The sequence below is a fragment of the Xylona heveae genome (genome assembly GCF_001619985.1).
Source record: "Xylona heveae TC161 unplaced genomic scaffold L228scaffold_7, whole genome shotgun sequence".
In the NCBI taxonomy this organism is placed as follows: Eukaryota; Fungi; Ascomycota; class Xylonomycetes; order Xylonales; family Xylonaceae; genus Xylona; species Xylona heveae.
The window spans coordinates 689070-708039 of record NW_017264199.1 but is presented as its reverse complement, the minus strand read 5'-3'; the positions used below and the strand labels follow the sequence as shown (position 1 = coordinate 708039).

Below are 18970 nucleotides of genomic sequence, written 5' to 3'. Positions count from 1 at the left end.
TTGGGCGATATGACGGATTAGTTCTGGCGTCTAGGAGTACTTACCCGGCAACGCCAATCATCAACCCCAATTGGTTAAGTCTAAACAATCAACGTGTCTAATTTGACTGCTCATTTGCTGTACCCCGCGCTAAAGCCGGAATAGGCATTCTGCAGCCCGTAATTAGCCACACTACTCTTAAAGAGGCTAAGGCAGACTGAAAGCAACGGCATCTTCCCGCGCCCTTCAGATGTCTGCCATCAAAGTCCAAAACTGTAAACTTCAACAGGGCAGCAAATATCAATAAATTCATTATGTTATCTGCGGTCTACTGAAATCTGCAGAACTTCCTAGTGCTCATCCAAGGTAGTCAATTTTGCTTCCTGGGTCTATTTATTGCTTTATTTTTATTTTTTTCACATTGGAGATTTATTTCTTCGTTTGTGATATAAATCTTGCAGATATCGATTTATAAGAGACAGTCGATAATTTACAGTATAGTCCATCTGAAAACCATCAACCTCCACCCTCCTTTCTGGGGCTTATTCATCTTTGGCACAAGGCAGAGCATGTATTATAATACCTCTTTGACTTAAAAATTAGGTAGACGTCATGTGCGCTTATTATGACTACTTCATGGTCTAAGATCTCAAAGCCTGTTGACTATAGCGTAAGGCGGGGGTCACATGGACGGGTTACATGGACGCTTGGAAAATATACGAGTCGTGTGATCATTGATTGTCTTGCGGTGGAGTCAAAAAGTATCTGAACTTCGTACACATGCAGGGACATACCATACTGGGAAGACTTGCCTTTTTAAATTACGAGCACAATCGTCGCGCGTTGATCCTAGATATGATGTAATGATAATCTTTTTTGCCTTCACTTTCCCATCTACTCGATCCTATGAAACTGCGCCATGACTTTTCCACCTTAGGTCGAATAAACCTTCTTTCTCAAGAGACGTGAATCCGTTGAACGCCTGCCCGAGGACTCGAGACAGTCCTGGGTCAAAGCTTTGACGCAGAAAGGTAAATGAAAAGTCTTGAATCATGGTAGAATGAGGTCTTATAATTCTCTGTACGCTTGAAATGACTCCCATGCCAAATGCCCCACACATTGGGACTCTAATATATTCCAGAAAGGTATAATAGAAAAATCAAGAAAGCAAAAAAAAAACAAGATGACTTTGGAATAAAGCCCGGCGAAGAAACCAAGCAAACCGCTTCTTCCCATTCATCGCAACAAATCAATTGGCCAATCCTTGTTTCTCTGCGGCGGCATCACTCTCAACTGGCGGGGTACCGTGCATCCCCACGACTTCCTCGGCCCGTGTATGCGTCAAGGGCCCGCTGAAGTGTTTACGTCCGGTAGTGATCCAGGTGATGAGGCTAATAACGCCAATGACACCAATGGCAGCTGACGTGTAGTTCATGTTATCCTTAGTGACAGGATTTTCAGTGGGGAAGTTGAATGTAATCGAGCAAAAGATGAGGAACAAGAAGGCGACAATGTTCAGAGGAAGTCCCCAACGTCCAAGTTGCCAAGAACCTCCAATATTCTGGTGGGTTCCAGTCAAGTGATTCAAGATTCGGACGAGAATCGGCATCGCGTAGGAGAGATCTATAATGAATCGATTATTAGCTGTGTCCGTGGAAAAGAGCCTGTCGCAAATAAAACATACAGAATCCTTCCGTTGAGATGGAGATGACGGTTTCGAAACCAGTCACGGTGCCAAAGTAGATAGCATCAAGAGCGACCTGGACAAGGGCCGCCAGGAGGAGGGCAAAAATTGGAACCTTCTTCTTGGAGTCGACCCTGGAGAAGAAACTGGAGAAAGGAAGTCCATTGTCGCGCGCAAATGCGTAGAGGGCACGAGAGCCTTCGGCGAGCAAAGAGTTGGACGCCACCAGCGCAATGACGCTGATCATTGAGGTTAAGAAGCATGTTCCAACCTTGGACCCAGTAGAGTCGTAGAAGATTTGAATCAAAGGTACACCAGTGGAGGTTTCTCCAGTCGATGCCAGATCCTTGATACAAAAACAAATGGCGATGAGGAATACGAAACCAGTAAAGCATCCAATCACCACAGAAAGGATAATGGCTCTCGGGGCCTGTTTGCGACCGTCACGCATCTCTTCGATCATATGCGATGGTGCATCGTAGCAGCACATGCCGAAAGCGCTCTGCAAGATACCGATCAGGGCAGCAAAAGCAGTCCCAAAGCCAGTAAAATTCTGCATGTCCTTGAATACAAAAGAAGGAGACTGCTTATTGTCGTTGCAGGCGAGCACAACGACAATCACGATAACGAAGGACGTAATGTTCCAGAACAAAATGCCTGTTGATAATTTATCGAGGATCTGGCGACCCCAGATATTGGTGACTATGCAAATTGCGACGATGCAATAAGCCACGAGCACAGTGTGCCATCTTTCAATGGTGTAACCGGGGTTGGCCAGGTTCGCTTGTCCAAGGATGAAGTTGGCCGCCACAAAGTTGTTGGTTGCACCCATGGCGAGAACGCCTTAAAGACATGAGTTAGCCTTGGATGATTTCCATTGAGCCAATTCTGGGAATAGCAAGACATACCTGTCACCATGAACCAACCAGTGATCCATGACAGACCGCGGGCAACCTTTGGGGGTGCAAGGACCGCGACCCATGAGTACTGCCCACCGGCAAGAGGATAGGCGGAGCACATCTCAGCCATGGAATAGGCAACGGCCAATGTGAAAAGACAGATTCCGATCCAACTCCAGATCATGACGGGAGGTCCTCCAGATTCGGCGCCGATAATAAGCGTCCCTCCGAGAGCAGTCCAGCTACAAGGTCCAATGTTAGTGCTCTAGTAATCTCCAAATTGCTTTGGTCCCGGCCTGAGGGGTATTTCGCACCTGGTGACGATACTAAAGCTGAAGCCAACCATGCCCAGCAAGCCGAAGGATCGTTTCAACTCTAAACAAGGTCGCAATGTATTAGCCACCTCAATTCGAAAAAATCCAAGCAATTGCAAGCCAAAATTTACCTTGCTGGTAACCGAGTTGTGCAACTGCATCATCTTCCAGCGTGGTCCTGTCAAAGACCTGGGTGTTCTCTGCGTTCTCAGTCATTTTTTGGCCGTGAATTGTTTGCCTGAGACACCAGTATTCTGCTGTTCAAAGCCAGATATCAGTCGTGAGAATCTTTCAAAAGTCGGTGGCACGCAAGGCCATTTTATTCTCCACACACCCCCGTCGACGAGCATGACGGCGGTTTGAATGAACATATGTAAGTCAATTAGTTACAGCGACAAGGGATGCTGAGGTAGGTCCCTTATCAGGGATAACCTTCCCTCAGTACGTAAAGCGAACAGGCAGTCAGGGACGACTTTCCTGGAAATTTCGCTTTCTGGAAACGCTAGTTCGCGTCGGTCGGGCGGGGGGTCACCTTCCGCCGCCGGCCACCATACTGAATGTGTCCTATATGATTTGGTCTCCGCGCTTTCATTCGCCATTGACAAAAGTCTCATCGGAGCTTTTTTACCAAGTTCGGTGGGGCCCGGGACGTGCCAGAAGCTGGCGTTCCCTTCCCCCCCTTCCCCAGTTGATAGGTGGGTTATAACCTCCCACAGATGCTCAACGTGAGGAATCTCTTCGCGTCTCCTAGTACCAGATATTATACTTTTCTTATCTTTAAGCTTCTTATCCCACGTGAGTGCGATCTGGCCAAGATTCTCCTTGTAAAACGGTCCTTGCTATCTATTCCCCTGCATCTGCGCTGAAGATGGCCGGAAAGGAAGCAATTCAACTTTTGAAAGTGTCACGCAGTTCCAGATTATACTTGGAGGACAATCATAATCATCTGATTGCGACATAAAAATTGCTAATGGTGAGCAGATTGGTAGCTCTTGTTCCCCCAGGGTATTCCCTGGATACATACGAAGCTACTATTCGGCTATGACTGTGGTTAATGATGGCTGCAAATATATCGGAGGAATTGTGCTTGTTTTATCCACTTTTCTGTGCCGCCGAGAATTTGCAGAGAGACTGACTCCAGTCATGCCAGACGTGCACTTCTTCTAATTAATTCCTCTTGTCTCTCTGTTGTGTCGCTAAGATTGTCCGCTGCGTTCTTAGCATGCTTAGCCAAGTTTCATGATATGTATGAAATATCCCTAGGTCACACTTATCGGTTATTTTGCAGGCATTATCTAAGTCGCGATTTTGCGTGCTGCCAGACAGCCGTTGGAAAGTTTGGCACTTTTAGGTGCCACGGCTTGTCCCGATGGTTGTCAAAGTGCATGATAAACAACTATCCCCGTGATATTTTCAAGCGGGTGAAGAGACTTCTTCAAATTTTATAGAAAAGTACGGACTTTGATTTCAAAAAATTTTTTGGCTCTTAAAACTGCGCCAGAGTCCACATCTTCAGCATATGTAAAAAGACATAGTCTAATCATTTGCGGTGAACATACTCCGTAAACCATAGTGGTTGTTAGCACTCGCTGGCCAGCCAAGCACTGCCTTGGCAACACCCGCTTACCCAAAAGGGAAGAGTCACAACCTCGACCGCGATCAGTGTGTTATGGTCGCCCTTCTACTCCCGTGACGACAATAATGATAACATCGACAACATCGACAACATCGACCACAACGACCACAACGACATCGATCACGGCGAGATGAAGGCGACCACCCGTGATTTAAGGTAAGGTTTTCAAGAGCAGCATATCGCGAGCGCATCGATGTATGGAGAAGTGCAGCATCAATAGAGGGTCAAATTCAATTACCAGTGTACCCAACCCTTCAGTCAATTTGACCTTCAACACTTCGGCATCGGCGTCCCTCTTAATTTCCAAGTTAGAAATCTATCTACTATCAATATTAGCGATCACAATTCTCCGAAATTGAACGCGATATATCCATTTTCCTTTTTATAAACAGCGACGATGACACTGGACAAAGAACCTCCTTCGTCGCCCGCACCAGCCTTTTCTTCTACCGACCAAGCTTTGTCGTACTATAAGTCGCAGTACGAACAACTAGAGGCAGAACTTTCTGAATTCCAAACATCCAGCCGGGAGTTGGAAGCTGAGCTTGAAAAGGATATAGAGGCGTCAGAGAAGAGGGAGCGACAGCTTCGCGAGAAGGTTGAAAGCCTTGGTTACGAAGCGGAGGAATGGAAAGTGAGTCTTCACCAAGACTCTTGAGTAATGCGCTTGTGTCTGACTTATATCTGTTCCAAGGCCAAATACAAACAATCCAAGTCAGAAGGAAATGCGGCGCAAAATGCACTGCAAAAAGAAATAACATCACTCAGAGATACCAATCGAACCATACAGTTACGGCTTAGAGATATTGAGGTTGCAAACGATGATTTCGAACGCCAGGCAAGGAATACGACATCCTCACTTGAAGATCTTGAGTCGAAGTACAACATGGCCATAGAAAGAGGGGTCTTGCTGGAAGAGGAAGTTAAGACCGGAGAGCAAGAGCGAGAGAGTCTGAGAATCGAGACGCAAAGACTTCGGGATGAGCTCTCTGATCTCAGAATTGAGGCCGAGATCACCCAAGAGAAGCTACGACACTCTGAGGCTGCTATAGAGCGACAGAGGCTCCAAAAGATACCCATTCTACCGGTTGCGCCACGCTCGCCAACTTCGGAAGCGTCGCCGAGGTCTAGCGCCTCACTCTCAATTGCTACGCCACCAGCAGGGGAGTCGTCATCTTCGACGGTATCAGGGACCCCTTCTCCACCCTCACCCGTTTCCGAAGCATCTGTGAACGTTGGGACACAATCTGGGAAGATTGACAAAAACGAGGGCTCGATCGGAGAACATGCCAAACCACGCTCGATGCATCCAGTTCCGGCGAAGGGACGCTCCTCAATTGGGCGCTTAGGGCCAACCTCAGGCTCTACCTATACGCCTTCTACAGCACGGCAATTAAGGTCAGCTCGGATGCATGATCTTGAGCCAGTAGGCCTGCCGCACTCTAGCTCACTCCATCAAATTCGAGGTCTTATCGGAAAAATGCAGAAGCTTGAACAGAGGGTACACTCTGTTCGATCCAAACTTCCGGCGCCCGCAAATACCCCTCCACGTGGATCCCCTCGCAGCAATTCCGCATTGGGACATAACTACGTACCATCCACTGTGACTGTACGAAGTAACAAGAAGCGCCTTGGCGGAAGCAACGCCAGCACTATCTCACCCCTGAGGGATTTCACTGAACCGAGCCCGCTCTCCACTCGGCGAGTGAGCCGGTTCTCTGCTACTGCAGGGTCTGCTGCAGCATCGGAGCCGGGGTCGATCAGTAGCCGGCCCAGCAGCCGGGCGAGCCTCTCCGCTCGCGGCTCCGTGAGCCAGCTCGGCCGCCCACCCAGCCGAACAAGCTTGACAGGCGCGAGGACACCTCTCGGCTACTACTCGCACGGGGCGATGAATGACGGCCGACGACCTCGATCTTCTGTCAGTGGCAGCTATGCAGGTTTCCATGGGCACGGGCATTCGATGAGCGTTAGCAGTATCGATGAAAGAGATGATCTGTCTACACCTACGCCTCGACGGTTGGTCGGAGTCAAGCCTGAGCCGGGATCAGGCATCCCCACGCCATCCGGGCTCCCTCGAAGACAGAGCGGAGGAGGGCCAGGGTATGGGGCAAGTGGTATTCCCATGACACCGGGGGCGCGGCGTGCAAGCTCTAGCTTAGGTCATCGGACCACCGATGTTCATTCGCAACATGGAACGAGGCTGAGCGGAGTGGGCGAGACCTATTAGAGGGCTCTCAGCTGCGCCTGAGCGGCCGGTGCTAGATATCACCGACCAGCTCTCCCAAAGCATAGATTATGCGAGGGGTCCCTATGTTATCTTCATCTTCTGAAACCTTTCATCTTCTAATGTTGTGGAAAATGTATAATACTATTCAGCCGCGTCTCATGGGATATGCTTCATACGATTTCCTCCCTTTACCACAGCATCATAATCTAGGACTCCTCACAATTTATGACTAAGCTACAATCTTTTATTGATGGCATATCTTGCGGAGCCTAACGTATGTATCAGATTTTGCATTTGTATACGATGGAAATGATGCATCCTTCCGCGGTGATGGCAGAGCCATGTTATGCTACACAGAACAGAGACAGGACGTCTCCTAAATCGCTTGACAAATTTGTTTCAGCTGACTACCGGACACCGGTAAGGTTGCCCGAGCTGTGTACTCCGTATTGCGAAGCTACTGCGAAATGACGTGCAGGCCGTACTACCTAAGGTCGCGTACCAGAGCGTTTTTGCAGCGTTGCCCAGCACCTCCGTACAGAGCTCACCTTAGGTGACTTATGATGAAATACTTCGAAAGAAGCGGTTGGACAACACGCAACATCCGTATTTCTCTGTTGGAGCACCAGCATCTTGAAATTGAATTCGGCGTTTCGCGTGTCGACCTAAAATTGGTGCAAATGGTACACAACAATGGAAAGGGAAGCGCGGGCCACACGCCCTTCCATCGCCCTTGGGTCCTTGCTGAATGGTAACAATGCTACGATGAAGGGAGGAGGAATGTTCCTTCCACGCGACAATGCTGCACTTCTGCAACAAAGGGAGAGAAGGAAGCGATCGCTGTTCCGCGGTCCTGAGCCCCATTTTATGTCGACCTCCGATAGAGCTTTGCTAGCCTCATTACTTCTTTAAGACGCAAAGTAGGAAATCAAGAGTCTCGGATGGAGGGGGAATGCTGTCGTGGGGACGTTCTCAAGGGTCCTTTTGGTCCTCCCAAGGACACGAGGTCCTGCAGATGTCCCACGATATCCACTCCCCAACCCTTAAGATGGCTTGGAAAGTACCCACGACCGCAGGACCGACAAACGTCGGCTTAGTAAGCAGCAGGGGCCGACAGAGGCTAAGGCCATTGGTTGGTGGTTTTTCTGGTTGAATTTTGACCTTGTGCGGTACAAAGGTACCTCCGTACTGCCGAAGAGTAACTCTACTAGCAATTCAATTTTTTTTGCTGGTGGAGCGGCCTTGTCGAGTCGCCCAGGTACGTACTCATGGTACTGATTTCCGTTCTCCGACGCTTTTCCCTGCCGAGCTTGTCGGGAGGTTTAAAGCGGCGCAGGGGGTCCAGGACCCCCAACGCATTCAATGCAAGACCTAAAGTCCGTCGATCTGGTATTAGCGAAATGCCGCCAGGGTCTGACTGCTTCAGTGGCAGTTCGCTATTACTCTAGGAAGGCGCGGGTGTCCGTCATCCGCCCCTACCGTGGTTCAAGCCCCGAGAGACTCAGGCACTCCGCATTTTTTCGCTACTTTTGCGCCCAACAACTTTTGCTTTGAGCGCGCGAACGTCAGCCATTGGGGTCCAACCCGCTCCCCAACTACAGCCTCACAGGCTCATTTCTGAATGAGCGATCGACGCTTTTTGCTCCATCGCCGCGAACCATTTGTTGCTTGCCGTCCCCAATCCTTCTTCTGACTCCGCTGCACGGCCAAAAGGAAGTGACACAATGCAGATAAACTGACCCTCGATTTGTCTCACGGGGATCCAAAGGGAGGAGGGGCGGCCGCCAACATGTCGATCCCCGAAGGGATTGTGCTTGGGGCTGAACCGATTCCCGAGAAGGATTCATTACGGAGGTCCAAGAGTGCAGAAAGGGCAGCGGCAGCGTAACGGGCTACCCACGGACAGCGAACGCCGGGCATTCCGGAAAGTGATCACAAGCAGGTCTCATCCTTTTTGTGACGGCTACAGCCTGCGCTATACTATAGCTCGATTAACCTACGGCTGTTTCTATTGCTACAGTGATACCTCTGTGAAAGTTGCGAGCGTGGATGCATTCGTGTTGATCCTCGTAAACCCCATCGTCAAATAGACTAGTCGTGATGTCGATTTTACCTTGTGCTCACGCTTGAGATATGTGATAATACCTTTTACTCTTTTTTTACGTTCTTGTAGATTTGTTTCAGCTGTGTAAAAACAAAAAATAAGGCTGATATAAGAATGGTAGATAAGCTGACAATAGAGCCTCGCTGGATTTTCAATATTACGCCCTGGTGTCCCTTCTCTCTCCCTGCTTTCAGTTCTATCCCACTATCTACTGCAGCTACGATGTGCTTGGACTCTTTTTGGTATTATCGCAGTCTATGATAATCCAGTTCCCATCATTTCCCGGGATAGCGTGGAAGTGATCTGGCCTCTTTCATCATCATCATCATCAACGTCAGTATACTATCTGGTCGTTTGTGGCGTTTGCGTTCCCATCAAATCGGGATTTGCGTGTCGGTCCCCTGTCCCCGACCGGACTTCCACGAGTAACATTTCTCGGGCGCCCCAAGCCTGGTTGGGTTTAGGCGGGTAGCTTCTATTCAACGCCAGCCAATTCGCTTCGCTCAACAGCTTGAGGGTGGAGAGCTTGGCCGCCCTGGCTTCACCACTCACCGTTCACCGAGAGGAAACCGATACTAATTGAGCTTCGTCCGACCTTTACCGTGTGCTTGCTCCTTGGCCCTTCAAGAATCTCTTTCACACCCTCATTTCCTCCCACATCCCTCCTCCCTCCTCACAATCCAAAATCCCTTCGAATGACCTTCAGATCCTCGCGGGTCTCCTCTTGACCATTCCTCCCTCATCCTCTTTTTCTGCCAACATCTGGACAGCTTCGCTACGGCTGTCATTGCCCGAAATTTTGCGAGGGCTCCGCTATCCGCAGCATCACCATCATCACCATCTAAATCGGTGATTTTTCTTTTTCTTTACCCTTCAGCCTCGGCCACGATTAATTAGCATTCGGCGTTTCGTTTGCGGCTTCTCTATTTCCTCTTAACCTTTTATTACCCTAATTTTTGTGCTCGTCTACGAGCAAATACTCCCCTCTCAACATGACTGAATCCGACGTTGTGCTCAACGGTGCCACCACAAACGGTGTCAAGGCTCGGGTGCAGAATGGAACTCCCAACTCATATGCCGCCAAGCACAACCTTCCCTCACATTTCATCGGCGGTAACCACCTGCAAGCAGCACCAGCCTCCTCCGTGAAAGATTTTGTCGCGGCTCACGGTGGACACACTGTGATTAGTTCGGTATGTGCTCTGAATGCGCGGAGCAAGATACCCGAGAATTCGAGACGCGTGCAGTTTTAGCTAATGAGCCTTGTGTGCAGATTCTCATTGCCAACAATGGTATTGCCGCTGTGAAAGAGATTAGATCGGTCCGGAAATGGGCCTATGAAACCTTTGGTGATGAGCGGGCCATCCAGTTCACGGCTATGGCCACGCCTGAAGATTTGCAAGCTAACGCGGATTACATTCGTATGGCTGATCACTACGTTGAAGTAAGCCATTTTCACTTTCCCAAAATCGTGACAGGGACGCCTCAAGTTCTAGTCATAGAGTAATGCTGACCCTAAATCACAGGTACCTGGCGGTACCAACAACAACAACTACGCAAACGTGGAGTTGATTGTTGACATCGCCGAGCGCATGGGCGTTCACGCTGTCTGGGCTGGATGGTAAGCTCCATCCACATATCTTCTCCACCATGGTTGTCTTCTAACACTTTTGAACTAGGGGTCACGCATCGGAGAACCCAACTTTGCCCGAATCCTTGGCAGCTTCCCCGAGAAAGATTATTTTCATCGGCCCTCCAGGTTCAGCTATGCGATCCCTCGGTGATAAGATTTCATCTACGATTGTCGCTCAACATGCCAACGTTCCCTGCATCCCTTGGTCTGGTGAGGGTGTGGATGAAGTCGTGGTTGACGAGCATGGTATCGTCACAGTTCAGGATGAGGTCTACGACAAGGGTTGCACGCATTCTCCTGAAGAGGGTCTGGAAAAGGCCCGCACGATTGGCTTCCCTGTTATGGTCAAGGCCTCTGAAGGTGGTGGTGGAAAGGGTATCCGAAAGGTCGAGAAGGAAGCAGACTTTATCCCGCTCTACAAGGCGGCCGCAAGTGAAGTTCCTGGCTCGCCCATCTTCATCATGAAGTTGGCTGGCAATGCCCGTCACTTGGAAGTCCAGCTTCTCGCTGATCAGTACGGCAACAACATTTCCCTCTTTGGCCGAGACTGTTCCGTGCAGCGACGACACCAGAAGATTATCGAAGAGGCCCCGGTTACCATCGCGAAGCCGGAAACTTTCAACGCCATGGAAAAGGCCGCCGTCCGGCTAGGAAAGTTGGTCGGTTACGTCTCCGCCGGAACGGTGGAATACCTCTACTCCCACGCCGACGACAAATTCTATTTCCTTGAGCTTAACCCTCGATTGCAGGTTGAGCACCCGACCACCGAAATGGTGACCGGCGTCAACCTTCCTGCCGCACAGCTCCAGATTGCCATGGGTATCCCTCTCCATCGCATCCGTGACATTCGATTGCTGTATGGTGCCGACCCCAACACTACAACCGAGATCGATTTCGACTTCTCGAATGAGGAGTCTCTGAAGACTCAGAGACGGCCCAAGCCCAAGGGCCATACTACGGCTTGCCGTATCACCTCTGAGGACCCTGGTGAAGGTTTCAAACCGTCCAGCGGTACCATGCACGAGTTGAACTTCCGAAGCAGTTCGAACGTCTGGGGTTACTTCTCGGTCGGAACCGCTGGTGGAATTCACAGCTTCTCTGACAGTCAGTTTGGACATATTTTTGCTTACGGCGAAAGTCGAGCAGCTTCCCGGAAGCACATGGTTGTCGCTCTGAAGGAATTGAGCATTCGCGGCGACTTCCGAACCACAGTCGAGTATCTCATCAAGCTCCTTGAGACGCCGGCGTTCGAGGAGAACAAGATCACCACTGGCTGGCTCGATGACCTCATCTCGAACAGACTGACTGCTGAGCGGCCCGATCCTAATCTCGCGGTTATCTGCGGTGCTGTTACCAAGGCGCATTCCGCCAGCGAGGCGTGCTTCAATGAGTATCGGCAGAGCCTCGAGAAGGGACAAGTCCCCTCCAAGGAACTGCTGAAGACTGTGTTTCCGGTCGAGTTCATTTATGAAGGGCACCGTTATAAGTTCATGGCCACTAGATCCAGCACGGATAGTTACAACCTGTTCATCAATGGATCCAAGTGCTCCACGGGTGTGCGGTCCCTTGCCGATGGTGGTCTGCTCGTGCTGCTCAACGGACGAAGCCACAACGTCTACTGGAAGGAAGAGGTTGGTGCCACCCGCGTGAGCGTTGACGGGAAAACTTGCCTTCTTGAGCAAGAGAACGACCCCACCCAGCTTCGAACACCCAGTCCGGGAAAGCTTGTCAAGTTCACAATCGAGAATGGTGAGCACGTCAAGGCTGGCCAGGCATTTGCTGAGGTCGAAGTCATGAAGATGTACATGCCGCTCATTGCTGCGGAGGATGGTGTGGTTGAGCTCATTAAGCAGCCTGGCGCTACTCTTCAGGCCGGTGACATTCTTGGAATTCTCACTCTCGATGACCCTACTAGAGTTAAGCACGCACAACCCTTCCTTGGTCATCTGCCCGACGTCGGACCTCCGCAGGTGGTTGGCAACAAGCCTCCTCAGCGGTTTGGTCTCCTCTTCGGCATTCTGCAAAACATTCTCTCTGGATACGACAACCAGGTCATCATGGCATCTACTCTGCAAGAGATAGTTGAGGTCCTTCGCAACCCAGATTTGCCATATGGCCAGTGGAACGCTCAGATATCTGCATTGCACTCCCGTATGCCGCAGAAATTGGATGCCACCCTCACTCAGATTGTCGACCGTGCCCGAACCCGGCAGTCGGAGTTCCCCTCGAGGGCCTTGCTGAAGGCTATCAACCGCTTTCTTGAAGAAAATGTCAGCCCAGGCGATGCCGATATTCTCAAGAGCGCCATAACCCCACTTCTTGATGTCATTGAGAGCTACAAGGAAGGCCTCAAGGTCCACGAGTATGAGACTTTTGTTGGATTGCTTGAGTCGTACTGTGACATGGAGCGACTGTTCTCTTCTCGCAACGCTCGTGACGAGGAGGTTGTCCTGAAGCTCCGTGAAGAGAACAAGGACAATATCGCCAAGGTCGTCCAGATTGTTCAATCCCACAGCAGAATTGGCGCGAAGAACAACCTCATCATCGCCATTCTTGACATTTATAGACCTAACAAGCCTGGCAACCATAACGTTTCCAAGTACTTCCGCCCCGTTCTGCGCAAGCTTACCGAGTTGGAGTCGCGTGCTACTGCCAAGGTGGCCTTGAAAGCGAGAGAAGTCCTCATTCAATGCGCTCTGCCTTCTCTTGAAGAAAGAACCACCCAGATGGAGCACATCCTCCGTTCTTCCGTTGTGGAGTCCAGATACGGCGAGACCGGCTGGGAGCATAGAGAGCCCAACCTCGATATTCTGCGGGAGGTCGTCGACTCCAAGTACACCGTCTTCGATGTTTTGCCTTTGTTCTTTGGTCACCCAGACCCGTGGGTTTCGCTCGCTGCTTTGGAAGTTTACATTCGTCGGGCTTACCGTGCCTACGACCTGAAGCTTCTTGATTACCACAATGAAGCTGAGCCTCCTTATATTGTCTCCTGGGACTTCTTGCTCCGCAAGGTTGGCCAGTCTGAGTATGGCATGCCAATCCAGTCCAACTATCCTTCGACTCCTTCGACCCCGACTCCGGATAGTCCGACTTCATTCAAGAGAATCAGCTCTATCAGCGACATGTCTTACCTAACTGGCAATAAGGATGACCAGCCTGTTCGCAAAGGTGTCATCGTCCCCGTTCCTTACATTGATGAGGCCGATGATTACCTTCAGAAGGCTCTTGAGATGTTCCCCATTGCCGGAACCAAGCAGCGGAATTTTTCAAACGGACTCTTGCCCGACCTCTCCGGCAAGCGCAGACCTGCTGCCCCCAAGCCCGAGAGCGATGACGAGCTTACTGGTGTCTTGAACGTTGCCGTTCGTGATGCTGAGACTTTTGATGATAATGAGATCTTGGCGAGAGTGACCCCTATTGTGAACGAATACAAGGAGGAGCTTCTTGCCAGGAGAGTCCGCAGAGTTACTTTCATCTGCGGCCACAAGGATGCATCCTACCCCGGCTACTTTACCTTCCGTGGCCCCGCCTACGAAGAAGACAAGAGTATTCGCCACATCGAGCCTGCACTGGCATTCCAGCTCGAATTAGGACGACTTTCCAAGTTTAACATTAAACCCGTCTTTACCGAGAACAGAAACATCCACGTGTACGAGGCCGTTGGCAAGGGTGTCGAGACCGACAAGCGCTACTTCACTCGTGCTGTCGTTCGAACTGGCCGGTTGCAGGATGACATTCCCACTGCGGAGTACCTCATCTCTGAGGCTGACCGGTTGATGACCGACATTTTGGACGCGCTGGAGATTATTGGTAATAACAACTCTGATCTGAACCATATTTTCATCAACTTCTCTCCAGTATTTGCCCTCGAGCCCAAAGAGGTTGAGGAGGCCCTTGCCGGCTTCCTTGAGAGATTCGGTCGTCGCGCTTGGAGACTGCGTGTTACAGGTGCCGAGATCCGCATTGTCTGCACGGAGCCCACTACCGGCATGCCATACCCCTTGCGTGTGCACATCACCAACAGCTCGGGCTTCATCATTGAAGTCGAGAGTTATGCCGAGAGGAAATCTGACAAGAGCGGCGAATGGATTTTCCAGAGCATTGGTGGAACTACCAAGATTGGTGCCATGCACCTTCGCCCTGTCTCGACGCCCTACCCTACAAAGGGTGCTTTGCAACCCAAGCGGTACAAGGCTCATTTGATGGGAACTCAGTACGTGTACGATTTCCCAGAGCTCTTCCGATTGGCGTACCAGCAGAGTTGGCAGAAGGCTGTCGCAAAACACCCCTTCCTTGACGACAAGCAGCCGCCCACTGGCGAGTGCATTGATTACAGCGAACTTGTGCTCGATGATAATGACAACCTCGCTGAGGTCAAACGCGAGCCTGGTACCAACACTCATGGTATGGTTGCTTGGCTAGTGACTGCTAAGACCCCTGAGTACCCGCGTGGTCGTCGCTTCATCATCATTGCCAACGACATCACTTTCAAGATTGGCTCCTTTGGTCCTACGGAAGATAGGTTCTTCCACAAGTGTACCGAACTCGCAAGGAAGCTAGGCATCCCGAGAATTTACCTCTCCGCCAACTCCGGTGCCCGCATTGGTATGGCAGAAGAGCTCATCCCGCACTTCTCCGTCGCCTGGAACGACCCCAACAAGCCCGAAGCTGGTTTCAAGTACCTCTATCTCACTCCTGAGGTGAAGAAGCGCTTCGAGGACGGCAAGCGACGAGATGTCATTACTGAGCCCATTACCGAGGATGGTGAGGAAAGACACAAGATTGTCACCGTCATTGGTGCTGAAGACGGGCTTGGTGTGGAGTGTCTCCGAGGTTCCGGTCTCATTGCCGGCGCCACTTCCAAGGCCTACGAAGACATCTTCACGATTACCTTGGTGACATGTCGCTCAGTCGGTATTGGTGCATACTTGGTGCGCCTTGGCCAGCGTGCAATCCAGATCGAAGGCCAGCCCATCATTCTCACTGGTGCGCCTGCCATCAATAAGTTGCTTGGACGTGAAGTGTACACTTCCAACCTTCAGCTTGGAGGCACTCAGATCATGTACAAGAATGGCGTTTCTCACATGACTGCCAACGACGACTTCGAGGGTGTCTCGCAGATCGTCTCTTGGATGTCGTTCGTTCCTGACAAGAAGGGCAATCCCGTCCCCATTTCGCCTTCTGCCGACCCTTGGGACCGTGAAATCACCTATTATCCTCCCCAGAAGCAGCCCTACGATGTGAGATGGCTCATTGCTGGCAAGGACGATGAAGAGGGTTTCCTCTCTGGTCTCTTTGACAAGGATTCTTTCACTGAGACTCTTGGTGGTTGGGCAAGGACTGTTGTCGTTGGTCGTGCTCGTCTTGGTGGTATCCCCATAGGTGTCATTGGTGTCGAGACCAGATCTGTCGAGAACGTAACCCCTGCCGACCCGGCCAATCCTGACTCTATGGAGCAGATCACCAACGAGGCTGGTGGTGTGTGGTACCCCAACTCGGCTTTCAAGACCGCTCAAGCCATTCGGGACTTCAACAATGGTGAGCAGCTGCCGCTCATGATCTTGGCCAACTGGAGAGGTTTCTCTGGTGGACAGCGTGACATGTACAACGAAGTGCTCAAATATGGATCATACATCGTTGATGCTCTTGTCAAGTATGAGCAGCCTATCTTTGTCTACATTCCGCCTTTCGGTGAGCTCCGTGGTGGCTCTTGGGTACGTACTCCTTACAATCTCGACCTCAAACCGAGTATATCGAATGCTAACAGAAAAAATAGGTCGTCGTGGATCCCACCATCAACAATGACTTTATGGAGATGTATGCTGATGAGGACGCTCGCGCTGGTGTGCTTGAGCCTGAGGGTATTGTGAACATCAAGTACCGTCGTGACAAGCAGCTCGACACCATGGCCCGCCTTGACCCCACCTACGCTCAACTCAAGAAGTCTCTGACCGACCCGAACATTACGCACGACCAGCAGTCCGAAATCAAGGTTAAGATGACTGAGCGCGAGCAACATCTTTTGCCCATCTACACGCAAATCTCGCTGCAGTTCGCTGACCTTCACGACCGTGCCGGCCGTATGCAAGCCAAGGGAACCATTCGCCTGCCGCTCCGCTGGTCTGAGGCTCGTCGCTTCTTCTACTGGCGTCTCCGGAGAAGATTGAATGAGGAGCAGATCCTCAAGAAACTGGCCAGCTCGTCTATCCGCGGCCCGACCAGCCGTGAGCACAACCTCAACACTCTGCGTGCCTGGTCCGCTATCGAGGACTTTGCGCACAACGACCGCGAGGTTGCGCAGTGGTACGAGGAGAACCGCAAGGAGGTTAATGCCAAGATTGACCTTCTCAAGACGGAGGGTGTCGCATACGACGTGGCCGCTCTCTTGCGCAGCAACAAGGAAGGCGGCCTCAAGGGTGTTGCTCAAGTCCTCTCCATGCTGCCCATCGAGGAGAAGGAGAAGGTCTTGCAGTACCTTACCTCCCAGTAAAGGGAGCGTGTGCTATTGATACCAAATTTATTGACATTTTCTTTTCTCTTGGCGAGTATATGATGACTGAGGACACAATGATGGAGATGGACACTTAGGACGATCAAAGAGGGGGTCGTTCAAGTTTGACCGTGGCACACAACCGTTGGGAAAAGATCTTTGAGGGAGGATCGATTTCTATCTTGTTGCGCCTTTATGGATAACTTTTGTCATCTCTATCTACCATATCTTCTTTCCATTCTACCTTTGTACAGAACCTCGCATCATGCACTTTTTCACTTCTCATTTTCTTTTTCTTTTTTATCTTTGCGACTAGATCTTCGAATCTTTGTTTTCATGTGGCCATCTGCTTTTGAATGCTTTGATCGTCTTCCAAACCATCTTTCTTTTTTTTCTTTTAACGAAGACTTTTTAGATATTCTAATTACTACTAAATTACTTCAAACTCACCTCCCCAGTGTGGATGATGACTCTATGTATCTGATGCGTGAAGCGAGATTAATATTATGCCTTGCGAATCTAGGCTTGACTTTAAAATGATTCCTTGTCGTGTCGTCCCTTGATTAACCACGTCATGGCCTTGTCATTTCCATCGAAGTGCATAGAGCATCATTTTTTGGAGAAAAGCACCTGCTGAATTGTACATGGGAGAAGTTCACTCAGGACGTCCGAAAATACAGGGCAGTCTATAAATACCATTATGTGAGACTTGGTAGTCCGGAGCATATCAAAGAATGAAAAGAAAAGAGAAATAAACAAAAATAAGAGTCCCTTTCTGCAATATGCAATCAAACGCCCGCAGGAGAGGAGGGGGAAGATGGGTTGCCCGTCGCGTGGTGTGGCTGCTGCTGCTGCTGCTGCGAACAACCCCCCCAAAGCAACGCCGCGACGTCGGGGCGGCCCGTACGCTTTGTACCCAACTGCAACAAAAGAGCAACGAGCAAACTAGCATCTCACATCTCGTAGGCAGCTTGTTCAAGGAGTAATATTATTATTGACGGGCAGGCGGGCCGCGTGATTAACCTGCTAACTACCTGCTAACTACCTGCTACCTGCGGCCCCGCGTGATTGTTTGAAAGGGTCTATAGGGTCTATAGGGTCTAAAGGGACCAAAAGAGACTAAGGGAACAAGAAGAGAAGGGGAAGGGAAAAAAAAGGTTAGGTTACGGGGTAAGCCGGTAATGGCATGCATGCATGTATGTCTCAGATTTCCATCGGAGACCCCGAAGAAAGACGCGAGGAATAACTGACAAACCAACAAACCAACCCACATTTGAAATGTCAAAAGTCAGAGGAGCGTCTGCTATGCATGCGAATGCGAGGGGAACCTTGGGCCGTTTAAGAGTGATAAATATGGAGGGAAAAGTGAAAGAGAATAAGAATAAGAAGCGGAGAGAAATCATCACTTCGCCTTGCGATGACAGTATTATGACAACGGTACGAACGACGGTACGGGTCTGACACTTATACGATGGGCACCAGAAGGGTTGCGCAGGCATAGCTATGTCGAGGCGCCTGTGTGTGTATGTGCGTTGTTACCTGACTGGAATTTATTTGCTGTTGCCGCCGCGGCTGATGTGTAAAAAAAACTGGTTATGATATTTTCCTCCTAGAATCGCGAATTAGTTGGCTATGCCAGAATCAAGTTATTGAGAAGGAAATAAATCCAATGGATTATGCATTCTGCAAAAGAACAGATAGACGAGATCAAACGCCCCATCGGAGACGCCGAGATTAGGGTATGGTAAAATAAAATCGAGCATCCGCAAAGGGAATCAAGGGGCGAGACAAGACAACCCAGATTGTCCGAGTGCAAAGTTTTATCAGGAGGACGAAGCAGGGGAAGGTGATTAAAAGAAGAGTACGGCGAAGAAGCAGGAGGGACGATCAAAGGTAGTGAAATTTGGCGCGGAAAGGGTAATGACCTCAATACTTTGATACCTTTGAGACATGAATGATCTCTATAGTTGTAGTAGACGAGAGAAAACATGAGGAAGTGGAAGT

The 18970-nt window shown here is 50.2% G+C and overlaps 4 protein-coding genes across 4 annotated transcripts; 2 read left to right on the top strand and 2 right to left on the bottom strand.

The window, feature by feature from the left end:
* Positions 1–1021: 1021 nt before the first annotated feature.
* L228DRAFT_283838 (GABA permease) lies at positions 1022–3279 on the bottom strand. Its single transcript, XM_018336153.1, has 5 exons — positions 3008–3279; positions 2877–2937; positions 2572–2804; positions 1664–2506; positions 1022–1602 (listed from the first exon to the last, which is right to left on the bottom strand). Exons 1-5 carry the CDS (start codon positions 3090–3092, stop codon positions 1229–1231), a joined length of 1596 nt encoding a protein of 531 aa, XP_018187260.1. The 5' UTR covers positions 3093–3279; the 3' UTR covers positions 1022–1228.
* A 1630-nt stretch (positions 3280–4909) lies between these two features.
* On the top strand, positions 4910–6739 carry L228DRAFT_269161 (hypothetical protein; the record flags this gene model as incomplete). Its single annotated transcript, XM_018335240.1, has 2 exons — positions 4910–5146; positions 5207–6739. The coding sequence occupies 2 exons, from the start codon at positions 4910–4912 to the stop codon at positions 6737–6739; spliced, it is 1770 nt and encodes a 589-aa protein (XP_018187259.1).
* A 2677-nt stretch (positions 6740–9416) lies between these two features.
* Positions 9417–17408, top strand: L228DRAFT_283836 (acetyl-CoA carboxylase). The gene is made up of 5 exons (XM_018336152.1): positions 9417–10036; positions 10117–10287; positions 10370–10464; positions 10523–16190; positions 16253–17408. Exons 1-5 carry the CDS (start codon positions 9836–9838, stop codon positions 16964–16966), a joined length of 6849 nt encoding a protein of 2282 aa, XP_018187258.1. The 5' UTR covers positions 9417–9835; the 3' UTR covers positions 16967–17408.
* Positions 17409–17599: 191 nt separating this feature from the next.
* L228DRAFT_158211 (hypothetical protein) lies at positions 17600–18039 on the bottom strand. The gene has a single exon (XM_018329371.1). The coding sequence runs from the start codon at positions 17916–17918 to the stop codon at positions 17694–17696; it is 225 nt and encodes a 74-aa protein (XP_018187257.1). The 5' UTR covers positions 17919–18039; the 3' UTR covers positions 17600–17693.
* Between the last annotated feature and the right edge of the window lie 931 nt (positions 18040–18970).

What these genes read in the sequence shown, in the direction of transcription:
- L228DRAFT_158211 (XM_018329371.1), bottom strand. Translation starts at nt 17,918, where the DNA reads ATGCTAGTTTGCTCGTTGCTCTTTTGTTGCAGTTGGGTACAAAGCGTA.
- L228DRAFT_283836 (XM_018336152.1), top strand. Translation starts at nt 9,836, where the DNA reads ATGACTGAATCCGACGTTGTGCTCAACGGTGCCACCACAAACGGTGTC. An exon ending in GACACACTGTGATTAGTTCG is followed by an intron (nt 10,037 to 10,116) that starts GTATGTGCTCTG and finishes CCTTGTGTGCAG; the next exon opens with ATTCTCATTGCCAACAATGG. An exon ending in CACGCTGTCTGGGCTGGATG is followed by an intron (nt 10,465 to 10,522) that starts GTAAGCTCCATC and finishes CTTTTGAACTAG; the next exon opens with GGGTCACGCATCGGAGAACC.
- L228DRAFT_283838 (XM_018336153.1), bottom strand. Translation starts at nt 3,092, where the DNA reads ATGACTGAGAACGCAGAGAACACCCAGGTCTTTGACAGGACCACGCTG. An exon ending in ACAACTCGGTTACCAGCAAG is followed by an intron (nt 2,938 to 3,007) that starts GTAAATTTTGGC and finishes GACCTTGTTTAG; the next exon opens with AGTTGAAACGATCCTTCGGC. An exon ending in TGGTTGGTTCATGGTGACAG is followed by an intron (nt 2,507 to 2,571) that starts GTATGTCTTGCT and finishes CATGTCTTTAAG; the next exon opens with GCGTTCTCGCCATGGGTGCA.